This window comes from Ammospiza caudacuta, chromosome 1, assembly GCF_027887145.1.
Source record: "Ammospiza caudacuta isolate bAmmCau1 chromosome 1, bAmmCau1.pri, whole genome shotgun sequence".
Lineage (NCBI taxonomy): Eukaryota > Metazoa > Chordata > Aves > Passeriformes > Passerellidae > Ammospiza > Ammospiza caudacuta.
The window spans coordinates 55,259,036-55,279,196 of record NC_080593.1 but is presented as its reverse complement, the minus strand read 5'-3'; the positions used below and the strand labels follow the sequence as shown (position 1 = coordinate 55,279,196).

Sequence of the window (20,161 nt, the reverse complement as noted above, 5' to 3'; positions counted from 1 at the left end):
CCCTGCAGCCTGCCATCCCCCTGCGGCCTGCCATCCCCCTTCCTGGAGCTTCCAGAACCTGGCCCAGCCAGGATGGGGCTTGGTGGGCTCCCTGGAGAGGGACCTGGCCCCACGGCTAAGCCTGCCCGGCCCAGCGCAGCTGAGAGACGGGCCAGGCTGGCCTTGTTACCTGTTCCCAGGCCGGAAAGAAAAGAGGCAGTTCCCAGGTTTCTTTCATCTTTAATGTGTGTTTTTCGCAGAGGCGTGTCCAGCTTTCCAGTGACTGGAAGCTTTGCATCACTTCCCTAAATGTCTTCCATGCAAAACCTTGACATTGGTCTATATAACACTTAACCTCAGCAGATGCAGGCCTGTTCTACAGATACAAAATGGCCTCAGCCTGTGTCCTGCACAGGTTCCATGACTGCAAGATGAAGTCAGCCAGCTCATTGTAAGTTAGTAGCTTGCAGGCAAGCTCCCACTTGTTAGCAGTGGTTACGCCACTTCCATGGTGTGGTGTCATCTATAAACACAGCAAGAAATTCTTCTGTGATCATCCGTAATGAATAGAGCTATTGTCCTATAAAAAATTATAAGATAACTCAAATGACCAAATAAAAAAGAAGAATCTCACCAATTGACACGGTCTGTCCAGCATGATGGATCAGAGGCCTGTTCAAAGCTACAGTGCCCAGTGTTCCTGCCATCTCAAGCAATGTAAGATTGCCTATAATATACTCTCCTTATAGTGTTAGTTTTAGTAAATAACACTTCTAACTATAGTTTAGGGAGCCTGACTACCTCTGTCTCTGAATTGTTATATGCCAGCACTTTCTCATGCAAAACAGTGTTTACCCTGGGGATAAAAAAGCTATAGCTAAAGTATTTTTCAATTTGAAATTAGGAGTCTACAGTTAGAATTCTATCCATCTAACTTGTAATCATACTTGCAGTCTATTTTAGGTACCCTCCCCAATGTATTAAAATACAACAAGTTCATGCTGTCAAGAGCACTTATTCTGTGGAATTCAGGCGGTCTCAGTTCATTAGGAGGATTGAGGCAATACCTTAACAATTAAGGTAATATCTTTCAAAGATAAAAGTCTGCCAAGGGAGGCAGAAACCCTTCTGGAATAGAAGGAAGACTCGTCCCTCCAAATTATTGTAACTATGAAATTATGGGGATGAAAGAAAAAATAAAGAAATAGAAAATATAGAAAAATATAGAAAAAGGAATAACAGTTCTTTATTAGAAAATAGACAGAACAGAACAGGACAAACAACGACACAGTAACAGAAGTTTCCGACGCGCTGAGCAGTTTTGCTCTCTGGGTGTAGTTATGATTGTCGCCGGCAGGGGGCGCGGCGCGCTGCGGGCGGCAAAGCCGTGGAGCCCGACCCAGGCCGGCGGCAGCGCTGGGATGCGAGCGCTGGGATGGGAGCGCCGGGATGGGAGCGCTGGGATGCGAGCGCTGGGACGGGAGCGCTGGGACGGGAGCGCTGGGATGGGAGCGCTGGGATGGGAGCGCTGGGATGGGAGCGCTGGGATGCGAGCGCTGGGATGGGAGCGCTGGGACGGGAGCGCTGGGATGGGAGCGCTAGGATGCGAGCGCTGGGATGCGAGCGCTGGGATGCGAGCGCTGGGATGGGAGCGCTGGGATGCGAGCGCTGGAATGGGAGCGCCGGGATGGGAGCGCTGGGATGCGAGCGCTGGGATGCGAGTGCGGAGCTGCCCATGGGGCGGTAGCAGGGAGTGCTCTGTCTTTTAAAAGGGTACTGCAAACTCAGGCTGGTGGCGGGGGTTCTTAGTGCTGGGCATTGCTGAAAAGTCTGAGTCCGCCGGGGGTAAGAATGCTCTCGCCAGCAGCGAGCGCGGGCAGGGGAGCAGGTGGAACGCGAGCTGAGTTGCTGCATGGACAAGGAGCCAGTGAGACTACTTGGCTCCCCGCGGCACACCACGCGACAGCTCCCGGTCTCAGAGCGGATGAGAAAAAAACTCCTGCCAAACCCCTGTTCCTCTCGTCACAAGGATTTCGTTAGTATGCCAGGGCTATCAGCCACCTCCCTTTAACTTTATCACCGACCATCCATCCTCGAGGAGCCTCCCGCTTCTTCATGATGGCAATGGGAAAAATTCTCTAGAAAGCCTAAACCCATAATAGGTAATAATGTAGTAGGAAGTCCATTATATCTGTTGTTTTTGTTGCAGTAGTCTGCTAACACCCATGAAAATTTTTCTTGAAGCAGAGAAGACTCAGTCAAAAGTGATTGCAGAGTGACTAATATGAGAACAAAAGCTATTGTGAGATGAAGCCCCAGCCTCTCATCACCATGAACCCCTTACAGTCCCCAACTCCCAGAACCCTGACACCTGTACCCATTTTAACTGTGGATTTAGTGGTCCACTGTGGAGTTAGTGGCAGGGTTTGCTACCTCCTTGCCTCCCAGCAGGGAGCACTGTCTGGGTAGATGAGAAATGTGGCGAGGGCTCATCAGAAGGGAAAACACAACCAGACATCAATGCTCATATGAAGAGTACCTGGAACACGAAAGACCAAAGATTCATTCTCCAGAGAGGTTTCTCCATAATGTGAGAGTTATGCTGGACAGAAGTCCGATGTCAGTCTAAAAGCCAGGGAATGGGACTGGAAGCTCTCTTTTAGATTAGCTCCTTGGTCTGAGCACTGGCTTTGTCACATCTCACTCTCAGACAGCCAATTTTCCTTCTGAAGTACATAGGACAGGCATTTGGACTGTATTCCAGGCTGTGCACCTAAACCCTGAGCACCTAACCCAGGTACCTAAGGTCTACACTTGCCCTAGTCTCCCTCCCAGTAGTAAATATTGTACCAGAGAGCCATCTACAGAGCAGAGATAAGGGACCAACTGTGTTCTGACACGCCTGTGGTGAAAACATTCAGCCAAGTTGCTTTTACACATGTTCCAAGGCTGTGCTTTGTCTCTGCATTTGCAGACTGTTACATTTCTTATTACTTTGTCTTGGATAATCCACATATTAACCCAAAGTAATGCCCATTGAACTTACTGGGATGTGGGGTAGTAAGGTAACCAGAAAACATTTTCCCCAGAAATTCATGGCAGGAATGGTTATGGAATTTGCTGTGAGGTAATTAAAAAAAAAAAAAAGCCCATATTGCAGGAAGAAGCAGCTGGCCTTAACACTTCTGTGTTTGATGAATACATGGCTTGAACAGCTTTCAGTGAAGCATTGCAGACGTGGGACCTCTACAATGGAAATGTGGCCCCTTTCAAACGTGGAACAGCTATTTGTGTCTTATTGCACGTCCTCTATGGTCCTGTCCTTAGCTGGAGGGGACACATGAACAGGTTTCCCTTCTTTGTATAGGAGTGACTGGTGAGTTGCAGTCAGGAATATTATGCCTTCAGCTTTGGAAGAACCACTGGACACTAAATGTATCCTTTGGCACCTTTTAGAGTTCTAAAAGTTGATATTTTTCACAGTTTAATTGATGCATTACCAGCTTTAAGTGTTTTTTTTTTTTGACAGCACTGTCTCATACCTTAATCATAATCACTTTGATAGTTCACCAAGGTTTCTTAGCACTCTTAATGGTGTTGGGTAGAAAGAAAAGCAAAACTATTGGTCTGAGTCATGTGGAGAGCTAATCTGCCAGGAGTCTGAGCTGCCTCTCTTGCTTGGAGATTATTTGACTCCTGAAACCTGACAGCCCTTTGCTTTCTGACCCAGGATTTCACTGGAAGACCTTTGCTGAAGGAAGGATTTTTATTCCTGCCAAATCTTTCCTTCAGAAAGCACATTCAGAATGGATGTGCTGTCTGGCTGTTGCTCTGTCCTTAAATTTGCCTAAAGGAGTGTGTCAGAGTTTAGAGAATGGCCTTTTGCAAAGCTTTCTGAAGGAAGTGGATTTTTTTCCCCAAAAAGTAGAAGCCTGCAGAAATAGAATTGTCAGCCTAGGGCAGAAGTCTTCATAACCCTTCATTGGCCTTTGTAAGCCTATGTTCAAATTCTATGTGTTTTTCCTTGCACTGAGGGATTTGCTTGCCTATGTGCAAATTCTATATGCATTTGTAAGCCTATGTGCAAATTCTATGTGTTTTTCCTTGCACTGAGGGATTTTGCAACTTGTGTGAAGACAAGCAGGTATGCTCTGTACCTATTCAAGATATTCATTGTGTATTCAAGTATATTCAAGACAGATGTTAAAAGCTTTCTCAAGATGAATTAGAACTTGATAAAACAGCAAGAAACCTTACAGTGTCTTAGTGTAAGGGTCTTAAAGCTCTGCCTTGGGGTGACAAGGCATCAGGATGATGAAGAGTATAACGCTATGCAGTACCAGTGAACTGTGAATTAGGGTCTCTTTTTGACATAGAAAATGGAAGGGGAAAAACTTGGGTTACCATAGTACAGGTCCTGAATTAAACTGGGCAGGATGATGAGGCTCCAGGTACAGTCAGTCTTTCCTGCGTGGAGATTCTTTAAATTTTATGTTTTATGCAGTGGCATGATCCCTGGGAATACCGTAGACTAAAAAGCTAATGACTCAAAAGGAAAAAAATATGTATTTTAGTTAAACATAATCAGTGATCTGGTTTTGATTGCTGGTTTAATAAGGCCTCTTGGTGGAAACAGTACTTTCACCAAAAAAAGCAAATTGAAACTGCAGGACCTAAGCTGGGCCTCGTCTTAAAAATGACGAGGCCTAGCCTTTTGCTGTGGGTGTAGCAGTCAAACTTGCAGATTCAGTAAGTTTTGAAAAACTATGTTAATTTTGGAAGTGTTCTCCTTTTGTTCCTATATGTGTGACTGTACTTGAAGGTAGGAATGTTTTTGATTCTCCCTCCTTTTACTCCTTCTTTTCTTCCCTGTCCACATGCATGAGTTGAACAAACTGCGGTCCATTACAGTTTAAGCAGGTTAATGTTGTATGTGAATTCAGGTATCATGCCTCATATTCCATGTGGTGGCGTGGGGCCTGTGACCACCATCATTCTGACTAGAGAAGCTGCTGCTTGGGCCTCAGTTACAGCTTGAGTACTTTTTTCTGCTAGTATGCTGTAGCTGGCAAGTAAAAAGTGTTGGTTCATTCACTCTTTATGGGTATAAGAAATCAAATTACATTAAAGTATATAAAAGGTTAGAGATTTAGAGACTTCATATTAAATGTGAAGGGATGAGATATGTAATCTTGGTTGCTGAATAATCATTCTCCTAGTAGCAAGTTCAAAATTGTTCAGGAAGAAGTTTATTCCTATTTTTATTTTACAATTTGAGCCTCAAATTGATTGCTAGTTATGTTATTCTAGAAGGAGAAAGGAAAAATCTCCCTGACGTTACTAATTCATCAAGCCACATTCCTGCAAGGCAGTGCCTCATGCAGGAACTGTCTCTGGACACACTGTCCTGTGACCATCTAAACTTTTTTGGGGGAGGCCTCTGAGCACTTTGTCACAGCAGAGACCTGTATCTTTTTGTAGCACTTTTTGGTTCTGTGTAGAGATAATTTCCTTATCTTGGGAAATGCTTCATTTATTTTCAGGATTATCTTGCTCAATGCATTCACTTTTCCACTAATGACAAAGCTCCAAGTGGCATAAGAATGAAATTTTCTTTATAAGCTGAAGCTTCTGATTTGAAATCTTCTGGTGTTCATTTAGAACAGTAGGTCACCTTTCCTTTTGAGCCCCCCCATTTTCACATATTTGAGCCCCCTACCACATATTTGTTGGTTTGAATCTCATTTTTATTCATCTACACTTCTGTAAAAGGAAATCTTTGGGAGAAGTTATTTGGACTTGCTAGTGGAGCTGCTAAGAGAGTTCATTAATTAGAAAACAAACAGAATGATTCCCATATGCTGTAGTATCTCACAACGAGGCATCTTCTTGACACATGTGTATTAGGTTGCCTCCCTGTTGGTACGAAAATACTTATCCGAAATGTATTCTGTTGTTCCTGAGGTTAATCTCAAGAACTAGGAAGTTACTGGAAATTGTGTTCTCATGTACCTTATGAGGAAACCAGTAATGAAAGAAGTAAAAGTTATCTGTTGTAGAACTGTATTTAATGACAGTTTGGACTCATTAGTCAGAACTTGACAAGTACTTGTTAATTGTCATTTGATTTATTTCCCTGTAACTGTCCATATGTGCAGAGATACAATTGCTTGGACTATTCCTCTGAGGTTTTTTATTTTCTCATCACTTTCTAAGTGCATGTTGCTTCTCTAGCAGTTTCAAAAATCCCAAACTGAATAGTCTACAATTTGAATGTCTCTTAAAATTTATTAGTGTTGGTACCTAGTATCAACAGATATTAGCTGTTGGCAGACTGCAATCATCCTTATGTAGATCTTTCTCATTTACAGCTACATGTGAGAAGAATGCATGAGAGGGTTTCTGTATCACCTGTTGTAGGTCGTTTTGATTGTTGAGAAGTCATTATTCTCAAGCATGTGTAAGTAATAGTACAATATAGAACACAAAATTATTGTAACACGATAAAGAATATGCAAATGTCTTTACACAAATAAATTCATTTGTGCTGATGACTTCTTTGTACTCTCATGGCAAAAGTCTATTGTGTTCTATCTTCTTTTCCTCTTTTCTGGAAGTACCAGATTGCCTGTAACCATTTCTGTAGTACTTGCATTAATTCTGCAACTCTATAACAGTAGAGCAGCTGTAGTAGTGCTCATGCTTGTAGAAGCTTGAAATCAATGAGAATTAGTTGTGTAAGATAAGTACTTGAGAAGTCATGTCTTTCAAGTTTTAGCAAAGTCCCAACAAGAGAAGTTTACACTTGATAGATAACATCTAACTCTGTCCTGCCTTTAGGACAGAGGTCCTGCAGCCCCTGAGTTATGGGGTAGCAATAGTCCCTACATATCCTAAACATGCAGTTAGGCCAGGGTGTGTCAGTGAGCTTCACCGTGGTGTTCAGAAGTAACTTAGGCATGTGGTTTTCTTAACTTTTTATTTGTATTAAAAGGAAATGGTTTAGAAGCCTACTGTGTTTAAAGGCTGTGGTCTAACTGTCCTCAGCTAATCAGTCACTCTCATCACAGCCCACCTCCTCTGAACCAGTTGTGACTGGTTCAGTTTATAGGGTTTTTCCACTGCATAACCAAACCTTCCTGTAAACAAATGCCCCAGCACCCAGAAGCCTTTAAAATCTACTTTTCCTCTTATTTGTGCTAAATAAATAAGAATTAAAATCTTAGTAGGAGCTGTTTATGTTTGTATAAACAAACTTAAGGCACATGTGAACTGCTGGAAGGTGTAAAACCTGCAACCAAATATTTGAAAAACCCCTGAAACCGAGAGGTGATGGTTTAGGGTTGCATATAGGTAAGGGGTTTCCTGTGTATTCTCTCTGTTTTTCTGAACTGCATGGACAATATTTTTCAGTTTTGTGTAGGAGACACAAAGAGTGGACTTGGGGATCATATAGTGAGAGAGCTTGGTTCCTTAATGCAGTCAAACATTTGTCTAGCAGAGACAGAGGAGATCCATGTAATACCCAGGTAAAATCCATGATGCTGCTGAAATCTACAGTTACTGCATTCCAAAAATACCTTTTTAGCTGTTTTTTTAAAAATTTTGATTGAAACCAAACCTTAATAAATAACAGCATGAGATCCCAGGTATTTCTCAGAGTTTAACTGAAAACTGCAAATCACAACTTTCTTCACATTGAAGAGCAACACGACATTGAAGGCAGTAATTAGTTGCTTTGCCATTAGTAAAATAGCTGTAGTTGTTAGAACTCAGCCTCGTATGTTTTCTTTCCCTTATGATGGCATATGAGCCCTAGGAGGCAGTCCTGTTGTAACAACATTTTCCTTTGGCATGGCTTAGCTGTGTTACAAAGATTAGCTTTCTGTTTTATAACAGAAAAGATGTCACAAACATTTATTGTTCCATGTCAAAGTGTTCCTATTAACACATTGAAATGCAGAAAAGTGATGTTTTAAGGACTTTTGATTTCCTGAGAAATTTATATGAACAGAGAAATTAATCAGGTTTTCTAGACATCTTTGTACAGGCTGTGGAAATGCTGGAGAACAAACACAGGCCTCATAAAGACAGCTGGAGGAAAGCTTTTATTGCCATCACAATTACAGACACAGTGAATGTAAATGCTGCTGGGGCATATCTCCAAAACCTAGGGCAGTGTTTTGCCCAAAACCAAGCAAGTGACTTATCCCAATATGTCTACTTCCTATTTTTCCACATAAATTTGAAAGGAATTGATGTGTGGAACTGGGAGATTAAGAGTTCAAAGTCTCTGAGAATTTTTCTTCCTTTGTGAAAATCAGAGATTCATACTTGTAGTTTTGTTCAGTTTTAAAAGTGTCTTTAAACAAGGTGATGATCATGAGCATTGTGATAGTTTTCTTTTTTTTTAATTACAATAGGCAGATTTTCAGACTGTGTCACTGGTGGATTTCTTCAATTTCTGCACATGTGCACCTTAGAATTGCTTTTATTCTCATCTGACTTCTTCATTCAAAATTCTTTTGTTCACTTTTTAAAGTTTAGTTTAATTGTCTATTACAGCATACAGCTTCAGAAAAATTAATTCCTCATTTGTTGGATACATGAGAGTTGCAACAAGTCACTGAAAGTAAAAATTAACCAAACCTGTGAATTTACTGCACAGGAATGCTCCTAATTAAGCCTTAAATGCAATTACAAAACACATCTGTGCTTTATATGTCAAAAGTGCTGTTATACCCCCAAGCTTCTGGATGCATAGCTACTTCTGACATGGCTACCTTCTTCATTTTGCAATATGGACTTGGAATAAAATGCATTATTACTACTGCCTACTTTTAGTCAATATTCAGAAAAAAATTAAGAAAACAAGACTGATAGAGAAACACTAGCAGTAAAGCAAAATGAGCCTTTATGCACTAATAACGTAAAATTATTTTGGAATTTTTTTTTTGCCGTTACATCTAACACTGAGAGCAGGGGATTCTATATGGATAAACGCACTGCTAAGCAAATTGAAGATCAGTTTGTAGCCTTTCTTAAAACAGCATTTATGCTTTCTTTCCTCGGTGCTTGGTGTAAGCCCACATTCTGAAGATGAAGAAGAGTATAATATTGTACATGGAGCTCTTCAGAAGAAGGATGATGTATACTAAATATGCTGTCCTGTGCATTAACTGATCTGTAACAAATAGACAGAAAAGTCTTGTCAACCTTGTAGAGCATTCTAAAAATGGATAGAAATGGAACAATGCAGTCAGTTTACAGCTGCAATTACATTGACACCAGTGCACAGCATAAACACATACAAAATCTGTTCTGTTCTTTAAATGGCTTTGCACTGCTAATGAGTTCTAGACTTAGTGGGCTTTCAGCACTAAACTGACTCTCAGTGTCACTGGGTTGTACTTCCTTGTAAAGACAAAAGCATAACTGTAGTGCTTCTGTAGTGCAGTTAGTACAATGTTTGTTTAAATCCTTTTGTGTTGTATTTATTGAAAATAATTGCTGATGATGATTCTTCCTAAATACCATTCAAGCAAAAGAAAAAAAATTGTTCAAAGTTCTGGGCAATTGCTAGGCTGATGTAGCATCAGCCAAAGTGTTTAACTACTCCAAGTTTTTAAAAACTTGGTGGTGCTTAATGCAGGCTAATAATCTAGGAGCCCAAACAGCATCTGTAGCATCTTACTAAAGCTATCTGATAAAGGTAGGAGAGCCCCTAATAAGAAGTTAGTTAAGAGTAGCGCTGAAATGTTTTTGAATCGCCAATCCCATGCTTGAAAGATTTCCTGCATACTACTAAGAAAGATAAATTTTGTGATGTTCACATAATATTTAGCAAAATCTAACTCTTGCATGACACGAATCACTTTCCCACCTTTTAACACATTAAATTACCTCTACTAAAAACTGTTCTGCAGTCCTCGTCCTGAGAAGTCTTCACAGAATCTTCTGGAAAGAGAGTTTAAATGCCTCAGTTAGGCTTTTCTTTAATTTTAACAAACATTAATTGAGAAATAAGGGAAAAAAGAGGCTGTACAGGAACAAGGCTGGGAAAATGGGAAGTTAGTATTAAATAAAAAAATGGAGCCTTAAGATGGGTCGGCAAAGCAGATATTCACAAGATATTTATTTGCAGAGAGAATTTGAAGAGGAGAAATGCTCAAAGAAGTGGCTGGGTATTTGTTGCCATAAGTGGGAGAAGTGTCTTTGCCCTTTCAGGAGTGTGCCCATTAGGCTGTTCCTTGGCAAAGTCCTTTTATTTGGAACAGGAGTCAGTTTGACCACCTGACCTTGTCAGTGAAGAAGCTGAAGTCCACTTGCTTTCATAACCTGCTGTTCTCAGAAACGAAGAATCATTTACATTGGAAGAGACTTCAGTTAATATGTTAATATTTTAGTGGTTGTTTAACAGAAAAGAACTACTGAGAATTCCCCTACTGGGAATCTTGGTGCTGTTTTTTTTTTTTTTTCTCTAAAATACATCCTTTTTGTTCTTGAAGTAGCAAATTGGAGTTTGTTCTTGGTCATGTTGTTTGTATGCATTGATACAAACATTAAAGACATTTATATTGCATCTCTAAATACATCCTCAATCTAAATAAGCTTAAAATATATTTTTGTCAGAATATATTTTGAAGGTTGAAATATAATTGTTGTTTATGGCCATGGTCTCACTCATTGGAGTTAGGCTAATTTTTAGCAAGTTAAGCAGAGATGGGTATGGAGAGAAGATTAATCTAAACCAATTTAGACAACTTTTTTAATAGATGATTTGAAAAATTTTCATTGGGTAGAAGTTAATTTTTCTCTAAAGTTGCATTGTCTTTCAGATTTGGCTTTGCATAATGAATCCTTCCACAATTAAAAACAAAATCTTATTTTTATACGTGGCTATTAACTTACTATTTCTGGATTGTGGGTAAGTAACATTTTTAAACTTGCTATAAGTAACCTAATTTTTAACTTCTTAGTTTTTTATAGCTGTGACTAATATCAGAGGGTGTCTGAGGGACTTAAACCTGTAAGCTATGAGAGGTAATACTGTTTCCAGAAACTTCTGTAATATGGAAAGTAACAGACATGTTTCAGTGTAGATCTGTTGGACCTGCAGATCTGATGAGGTTCATTACTTTAAAATAACTATTATTTTTCTGTTACAATGGGATGCTTACTTGTGGACCATAACACAGGCTGACATACTTTTCCTGGGAAAACTTCTGGTAGTTTCTCAAGTTGGGTACTTTAGCTATTGTGCCTAGGAGCACAGATGTCTTCATCAATAATAGAAAGCATTATTACTCTAATTTCATAGAAAAGAAAGATGATGTTTATAATAGTACACCAAATTACATTTTTAACATGTGGAATATACCTTGTGTTGGCAGTGAAGTACTTTTCCCTTCATGCTCATATTTGCAGTAGTATTTCTTGTCTTCACTCTCTGCTGGCACGGTTAACCAACTGGCAATTGAGTATTCCTCCTCTTTTGTGGCCTGCCAAGCGTCACCTTTTACTACGTTGTCTGTTACCTCCTTTTCGTCTTCAGTCCATGTCACCGTAATAACTTCTGGGTAGAATTTCTCAATAAAGCAAACATACATGATCTGATTTTTATGTTTTGTCTGCAGGATTTCAGAGTTCTTTGGGGGAGAACTTCTTTTATCTGGATGGTTATTGATGAAGAAAATTAACAAAACAGAAAGTTGGAAGATTAGTAGTGTACAGCAAATAAATACACAGACAAAAATACAAATTCTGAAGAGCAACAAAATAAATGCCTTATTAACAAATATTAATATGCTTGTAAAAATGTAAATGCTCTTTTGAGGAACATTAAGAAACTGTAATACTGTTGAATATGTCAATAGCTGTTAATGTCACTTAAAACTGAGTTAGAAATCTTCAGGTGGCTACTGAAGTGCCTATATCCCACAACCTTCCAAGCAGTTCTGCTGTCAGAGTGTATTTGACTGTTTAAGTCTCTGAAAATTATTAAATAATAGTAATATTTCCTGAACAAGCTTCATTTATTCAATAAGAAGAATTTATTATTGCTTTACAATATTTATGCAAAACAAGTACATTAAAATTTTGTCCACAGAATATTAAACATAGACCACCTACCTTAAAAATCTTAGCAGTCTCATGACCCCAGTATAAGTCCCCACTGCTATATAATGAACACCTGCTACATCCATTAATTTTTTAAAAGCCAATACTAATTTTGTAATATTTTTTAGGTTGTGAGGGAAGGGAAGATAACAATGGTTGCTCTGTTTTTAAGGCATTCCATGTATTTGCCAGGTGAAGATTTTTATCAAGACAAGAGAATGGAATCACAAAATGCCCTAGACACCAAAGGCTGGCAATGCTATTCTGCCATACTAGATCTGTTTAAATGATTGAATTAAAACATCTGAAAATTTAAAACCAATACTAAACTAAAGCAGAAGTACATGCTATAGCAGGATAACATTGTCACATCTAAACAGTAAATCTAGGCAGACTTGTCTGCATAGATGTTGTGCTTTGGGGAAAATGCTCAGTATGAATATAGATTAATATATTTAAAATTAATTAAACTTAAAACTTGTGTGTTTCCACAAGTTTATTTCACCTAATCTCCATTTCATTTGACATTCTGGATTAAGCCTGGATGCTCTCTGGATTAGGAGGAGACAAAACAATCCAGATATTGTCCACATTGAAATGACATTTTGATATTATTTAAATGTATAGTAAATTTAAGGGTCTGATATAGGTAAATGTTAACTTCTGCAGTGAGTGCATAGGCAGTGCTCATAGGCAATCATTTCTGCCTATGCTTAACTACAAGTGAAGGCTGAATACAGTTTTCAAAACTGACTGTTACTGCATAGAAAGTACTGCTTAAGACTATTTTTGAAGGCAGCAGAGACATTTTAGGTGTCCCTTTATCCCACTTTTTCTCTTGAATTCCTATATAAGTCTCTGCCACTGAATTTGAGCAAGTATATGCATGGGGTTTAAGTTGTGGTCTGACTGATCGATGCAAATTTAATGCATTAAGAGAAAATACGTTACTATAAAATGCATTTTTGCCAAAAACCTTTCACTTTTCTTTAAATGATCTGGCTGTTCTAGAAAAATCTTCTATATTGCATTCTCCCTGAAACAACTAACTGATCCTTGAAGTATTTCAAACTTGGTGTTTAAAGAGAAAAATTACCTACCTACCTACCTATCTACCTACCTAGCTACCTACCTACCTACCTACCTACCTACCTACCTACCTACCTACCTTCCAAAGAGTGTCTACCTTCAGTATAATAAGAATTTCCTTCATTTTAAAGATGCCATTGTGGACTGAGTTATGTTGTACCAGAAATAAAGTTGCTGACAAATTTATGGTTCTCTAACATTAATTTAGGAGTTAATTTTATCTTCTTTATGCATCAGTCCTCCCAAGGATGAAAAATTAATTTCTAAAGTTATCTATTTTTTCCAGAGTCATATATATGTTCAAAAGATCATGAAGTAGCTCTTGTCTGAATGATACTGCACTCTGCAAAGCTTCATGAATATTTTAGAAGTTTCTTTTAGATTTTCAAAGTTTAGTAAGTTGTTCTAGCTAATTTCAGTACATATAATAGTTTGACATTATTCTCTTAGAATATCAAGTTTAAACGGAGAGGTGAGAGAGATTCTTCCAACTGCTAGTTCATCCTGCTCATTTTAGAGACTTCTGTTATCATAGAATAATTTCCACCTCTGGAATTGCCACTGTCATTCCATTTACTGTAAAAACACCCTAGGTATGCAGTTTACACGAAACACCTACATTGTGCCACAATACTGAGGAAATGCATTGCTTGAATAATTGCAGCTGTGTGCATGCATTGAAGTGTTGCTTGTATGTATATGGGTAAATGGATTGCAGTGGAGAACTGAAAGAATTAAGTTTTGCATCTATCTATCTGTCTATCTATCTATCTATCTATCTATCTATCTATCTATCTATCTATCTAATCTCCCTATCTATACCTTTTTATGTGAGAAAAAATTCTTTGTATGCATGTTTCAGAAAAAAAAAAAAAGATGAAAACTTGTAGAATTGGCTGTAGGTTTTGATGTATTTTCAGGCTGATCTGCAAAGTCTTTGAAGTCAGCAAGATAGCTGACACTGGATTTTCTAGGCAAATTATCTGATTCTGAAGAATTTTAAAGTATTGAATTTGCACTCCTCTGTCAGTTTTGATTCAGGTAAACATTGAAAAATGTTGTGGTTTACCTTGTTAAACAGTTTTCTAAGGCAGGTTTTAAGAGATATATAGATGTTACTTTTACACATAAAATAGAGATATGACCAGATATTTCTTAAGCTAAGATTTGTCTTTTCTCTTGTATAACACTGCAGCAAGGCTGTAAAACACTATTCAAACTATATACTGGAGTTAGGTTCATAACCAACGAGCTATTAAAAAATTAAGTTCAAAATATATGTTTATATAGATCAGCTGTCAAAAGTTTTCTTAATGAAACTCCTCGACAGTTTCTTTATAAGTATTTTTTCATAAATGAGATTTATGAAAAAAGTCACTGTGTTCTTAAACTGAAATTTTAATTCTCACTAACCGGATGATCCTACAAAATGGAGTAATTTTATACTGACACTCAAAGCTCCTCTGTTCCACTCCAAGCCAGTGGGACCTGAGGGCACTCAGCACACTCAGCTCATAAGCAGCATTCTTGTCCTACTTGACAGCCACTTCAGGGATTATAACTGGTAAAGATACAGTATAGTCCTGACCTATGGTGAGCCTTTCCAGATACCTTAAAGAGCTGTCAGCCTTCTTTCCAAAGCTTTCCTATTGCAAAACTTTTAAAACATAAGACTGTGAAAAAACTTACTGGAGACAATGATTTTTGTGCCAGAACCGAATACCAAGTTCCCTCCCACACTGGTACATTCCTTTACAGAAACAGCCATCTGAAGGATGGATGACATACAAAGGGACCTGGACAAGCTCAAGAAGTGCGTCCATGGAAATTTCATTATGTTTAACAAGACCAAGTGCAAGGTGTTCCACATGGGTTGGGGCAAGCCCTGGTATCAACACAGGCTGAGGTATGAACAGATTGAAAGCAGCCCTGCTGAGAAGGACCTGGGGGTGCTGCAGGATGAGAGGCTGGACATGACCCAGACACAAATGTTCCTGGGCTGCATCAAAAACAACATGACCAGCAGGGCAAGGGAGGGGATTCTGCCCCTCTACTTTGCTCTGATGAGACTCCTCCTGGAGTGCTGGGTCCAGCTCTGGGGTCCCCAGCACAGGACAGATACTGACCCATTGGAACAAGCCCACAGGAAGCCAACACATTGATTAAACCTCTCCTATGAGGAAAGGCTGAGAGAACTGGTATTGTTCAGCCTGGAGAAGAGAAGGCTTTGTGTCACCTAATTGCTCCCTTCCAGTACCTGAAGGGAGCCTACAAGAAAGATGGAGACTTTTTTACAAGATCCTGTAGTGATAGGACGAGGGGGAATGGCTTCACACTGAAAGAGAGTAGCGTTAGATTAGATCTTAGGAAGAAATTTTTCCTAAGAAATCAAATTAAATTAAAAGAATTCTTCCTAAGAAATTCACCACTGTGAAGGTGGTGAGGCACTGTAAGAGAGCGTCCAGAAAAGTTGTGGATGCTCCATCCCTGGAAGTATTTAAGACCAGGTTGGATGGAGCTCTGAGTCCCTGGCCACAGCACTGGGGTTTAAACTAAATGATCTTTTTCAACCCAAGCCATTCTATGATTTTGGCCAGTAAAGTACCAGATTTAACAATTATAATATGAACAACAAGATTCTCTTGATTTGGCTTTGTGAATGTAAAATATCTGGATTCAATCTCACCTAATGCTGCTACTCATGAAGACCCTCATTTTAAATCCTGGTTTCCTCAATTTCTTAATTATTTTAAGTTCTTAAATATGAAATAACTACAGCCCTTTTACTCAATAATGATTCAAAAGCCTTGGGCTCATAAAGACAAAATCTTACAGAATTATAGTGATGATTGAAAATAATTTATTTTAAACTATATATAGGAAAAGCATGGCAACTACCTGATTAGGTAGGTAAGAGTTTCCACTAAAAGCAACACGCTTATCATGCCACAGATATTTCCAGTGAATTATAGGTATGATTTACTTAGTCCTTCTGGAGTAAATCATTAAACCAATCTTTGCTTGATATGTTAATACAGGTTTATGTATTAACCAGGCTTAAAACTCTTCCTCTGCCTTGTATTTGTTTAGGATTCAGGATTATGGCATTTAAAGCACATGCGGGAAATGGGAAAAAATATTTTTGTCTGCTACTTTCCATTAATATAAATGCCTCTGCAAGAAAGAAAAAAAAGGATCACTTCTTCATTAAGCAATTATTAAGCAGTAATTCACCATAATAAATGCTGAATAATTAATTAATTTGTTAAGCAGTTATCAAGCAATGAGAAGAACATTTGGAGGTACTAATTTATTTCTAATGGTGAAGTGTCGTGTATGTGGTAAAATACTTATGAATAAGTTATTTATCTTTTTCCAGCCTATTCCAAAAGGATTTTTTGCAATGTCCATTGCATACTGTTCTTTGTATCTGTATTAGAAAGAGGTTTTCTTTTTTCATGCTTAATTCTCAGCTGCTTGATTCACTGCTAATTCCTTCAGTACAGCTGGAGGAAAGAATGAGGTCTCTGAAAATTATTACAGACCATTTTCCACCAGATTTCTAGGAGAACTATGATCAAAAGTGGCTTGAAATAGGTTCTTTTTAGGCATGTTTGTGATCCTAAACCACTGCATTACAAATACAAGGATGAGTGTAGGAACGGTGAGCTGGGAAGGAAAATCCTGCACAAGGAATGGTGCTGGCTGAGGTTCTAAGTGGACTGAGTGACCTCTGAGACAGTATAATACTCATCTACATGACCACTCCCAGCTCCTATAGCTTATTTCATGAACAATAAATGTACAACTTACCTGAGACAATGAGTTTTGTACCTGAGCCGAACACCTTGTTGTAATAACCAGTCACAGTGAATAAAGCCTTTACAATATCAGTGCAGCTCAGCTGTGTTTGCATGGGTATATAGTACTCTTTAAAGAGAATCAGATTTGCTGTATAATCAATTTTTAGATGCTAGGGAAGCGAAAAAGGAGCAGTCACCCAAAATAAACGAAAGTTTAAAAAAATGGAAAAATAAAGTAATTTGCTCCTTATACACCCCCGTAAGATCAGACCCAGAGCTGGTGAATATTATATAGAGATCTGAGGAGCATGAGACTATTGACCAATATTTTTGTTACCAGTAACATGAAGCAAAACTGCATTGATTGGAATCAAAATTCCCACTAACAAGATACACCATTTCAGCTGGACAAAATTAGACAAACTATTTTCATCTCAGATGCTTAGCTGAGCCAGATTACAGGCAAGTATCACAGCACCTAGGGTTTACTTGAGGCAAAATATTTTGAATAGTAGTAATAACTGATGATAAGCAGTTTCTGCAAAACCTAGGAAGAGAGAACGGCCTTCCATCTCTGCCTGTCTTAAAGGTGAAACTTACTGTTCTGGGCATATCTGAGATAACTCATTTTCATTCACAGTCAGATACAGTCCAAAAGAAAAATGTTTAGCTTTTCAAAGAATATGTGTAACACAGAGGTTGGACATACTATTTTCAGAATGAATTAGGAATATCACGAAGGTCAAATGTGCATATCTAGAGATAAAAAACATTTCTCTGTTCTCCAAATGCTGTCTTTGCCATATTTAAATTCATTTTTACATAGAAAATCATAATGGGATAAGTTATAGGTCTCTGCTGCAATAGCTGTTGTGTTTCCCCCATTTCATGCATAAATACAGAACAATTACATTGTGTTCTGCAAATGCAAATGGAAATGCTGTTTAAGGGGAAATCCTGCAAAGTATTCAGAACAGTTAGAATTAGATAGAATTAAAATAGCAGAGCACTTCATGCCAGCCAATATCTAGCTGTATTAAAAAGCATTTTAGAAGTAGTCAAGTTTTACATTTCGTACTTACTTGAAACTCTAAGTTCAGTTCCACTTCCAAATATTTTGACATCAGGATCCCACAGTCTGATAATGCTTATCAATATCTCCTGCACTGCACTTTTCTTGCATAGGCTACAGAAAAAGTCTCTCTGGTTTAGAGGCTGGTGATAAATCTGACTGAGCGCTTTAGCTGAATTTTCAACTTTGCTTAGAGTGTCATTTCTAGAAATACTCTAATTTTTATAGTGAGTAAAAAGTTCTGAAAATTTTTGGTCAGAGGCATGGATAGAAAACATTTTAAATTTCTCTGCAATTCTCCCCAGCAGTTTGCAATTTGAATTAATTATAGCCACCTTGATAATGTCACATAGTTTCTGAGTAACATATTCTTGGCATTGCTATATGCTTTATACTGAAAACAGCATTCATCCTTTTGATTGCATAGCTTCACCACAAGTGAAAATAATACAAATACAAAAGTAAACCAGTTGCTTTCAGTACAGTCAGGACTTAGAAATTTATTGCACTCAGGGAATTTTTCTTCCCAATCAATTTAGAGCACTTCTGTCAATAAGAAACTTTTTCATTTCTCACATGCAGTTCTAGGAGTTAACTTTCAAGCAGTTCACTATTGTTTCCTAGAACAGGATGAAGCCACCCCAATATATAAATCTACCTACCCAACTGGGGCACCATGTGCTGTTCACAAACAAAATATGATTTAACAGGGACAAAATAATTTTCCCCACAGTCTTTCATTCTTGATTATCCAAGAACTTGAATGATTATCTGAAAATCTGTTCAATGATAATGGTACTTACCAGAGACAACTAGCTTTGTTCCTGTGCCGAAGTATTTGATCCAGGTGCTCCACACTATGTTTTGACTTTACAATAAGCCAGCATGCTCTCTTGATGTACCATTGATGAAGAAAATCCCAACTTTTCCCAATCATCCATGGGAGTCTGCATGAAGACCAGGTCCTTGGCTGCTGGGAGGTCATCAGGAATTTCAGATGTGCATCTGGATATTCAGCCGATAGCTAATGTCCTTCAGAAAAAACCTCTTTCCTGTTAGATAACCCTCCACCTAATGTCTTAGAACTAGATTATGAATTCTCTTCGATTTTAGACAGTAAAAAAGAACACAAAGTTCTGCATTAAAATAAACATGTACCTTCAGATGAAAATTCTGCTCTTTACCAAAGGTGTCCACCTGCAGTTACATGATATCAAGTACTACTAGCATGGAGTCAATTTTCATTGTTGGAACACAGAAAACAGAAAGGAAGGAAAGCCAAAAGCACTGTGAAAGTGTCTGTGTGCTGCATGTGGTCCCAAGAAAGTGGTTATTGTCTGCCCATCTCTTGGAATCACTCCAGGCTTTGCTGCAGCAACTCACTGGCAGCTTTTTATATAACAACCGGTGGGAAAAGGAGGCTTTTCCTTGAGTGGGTTTTTTTATAAAACAGCCCAAGATAACATCAGAGGAGTCACTACTACTGTCAATCAAACAGCCCACATGCTTAGTTCGGCATTTAAAATAAACTGAGTTAGAGTTTACTCCTGGGATCTCTTGTAGCATACTGACTGTAAAATTATGTTCAGAAATTACTATTTGTGGCGAGAGAGAGGAACTAGAGGGTGAAGGTCTTTCACCTGAAGTAGGTGCAAAAACCCCAGTGGTCTACTTTGAAATCTTCTGAACAGAAACATCCTAATCATAACCACAAATCAAGGGCAGGAGTGATGTAGACAGAATTACACTTACTGGTGCTTTTCCTGCTTCACCCTTTGACATGCAGTGAAGGAAACCACCTCAGTTCTGGCCAGACAGTGTTAATTTTTGCAGTAGATGGGAGAGTGCACAGCTAGGACACAAGTTACTCTACATAACCTCACCTTATTGCTGGATGTGGGGGAATGAAGTCTTTTCTGGGGGATAAGGTGATTACTTGACTCTGACAATATGTCCTTCTGGTCAAGGACATGTGGCAGAGTGAGCAGTCAGGTAATACTGGTTCTGGGCTGGAGGGAGCAGTCAGCTAACGCCAGTTTCAAGCAATCAAATGAGAATCATGTTGTATGTTACACACTTCATCATTAACATTGTTGCT

The 20,161-nt window shown here is 38.6% G+C and overlaps 1 protein-coding gene across 1 annotated transcript in view; it reads right to left on the bottom strand.

The window, feature by feature from the left end:
* Window positions 1–8,143: 8,143 nt before the first annotated feature.
* LOC131564573 (immunoglobulin lambda-1 light chain-like) overlaps window positions 8,144–20,161 on the bottom strand; it is a 28,932-nt gene continuing 16,914 nt past the window's right edge. Inside the window, exons 3-6 of the mRNA XM_058815043.1 lie at window positions 17,002–17,058; window positions 11,360–11,650; window positions 9,883–9,936; window positions 8,144–9,163 (exon numbers count right to left, since the gene is read on the bottom strand). Of these exons, the coding sequence (XP_058671026.1) occupies window positions 9,033–9,163; window positions 9,883–9,936; window positions 11,360–11,650; window positions 17,002–17,058 (533 nt within the window). The 3' untranslated portion in view covers window positions 8,144–9,032. The remainder of the gene's footprint in view (window positions 9,164–9,882; window positions 9,937–11,359; window positions 11,651–17,001; window positions 17,059–20,161) is intronic.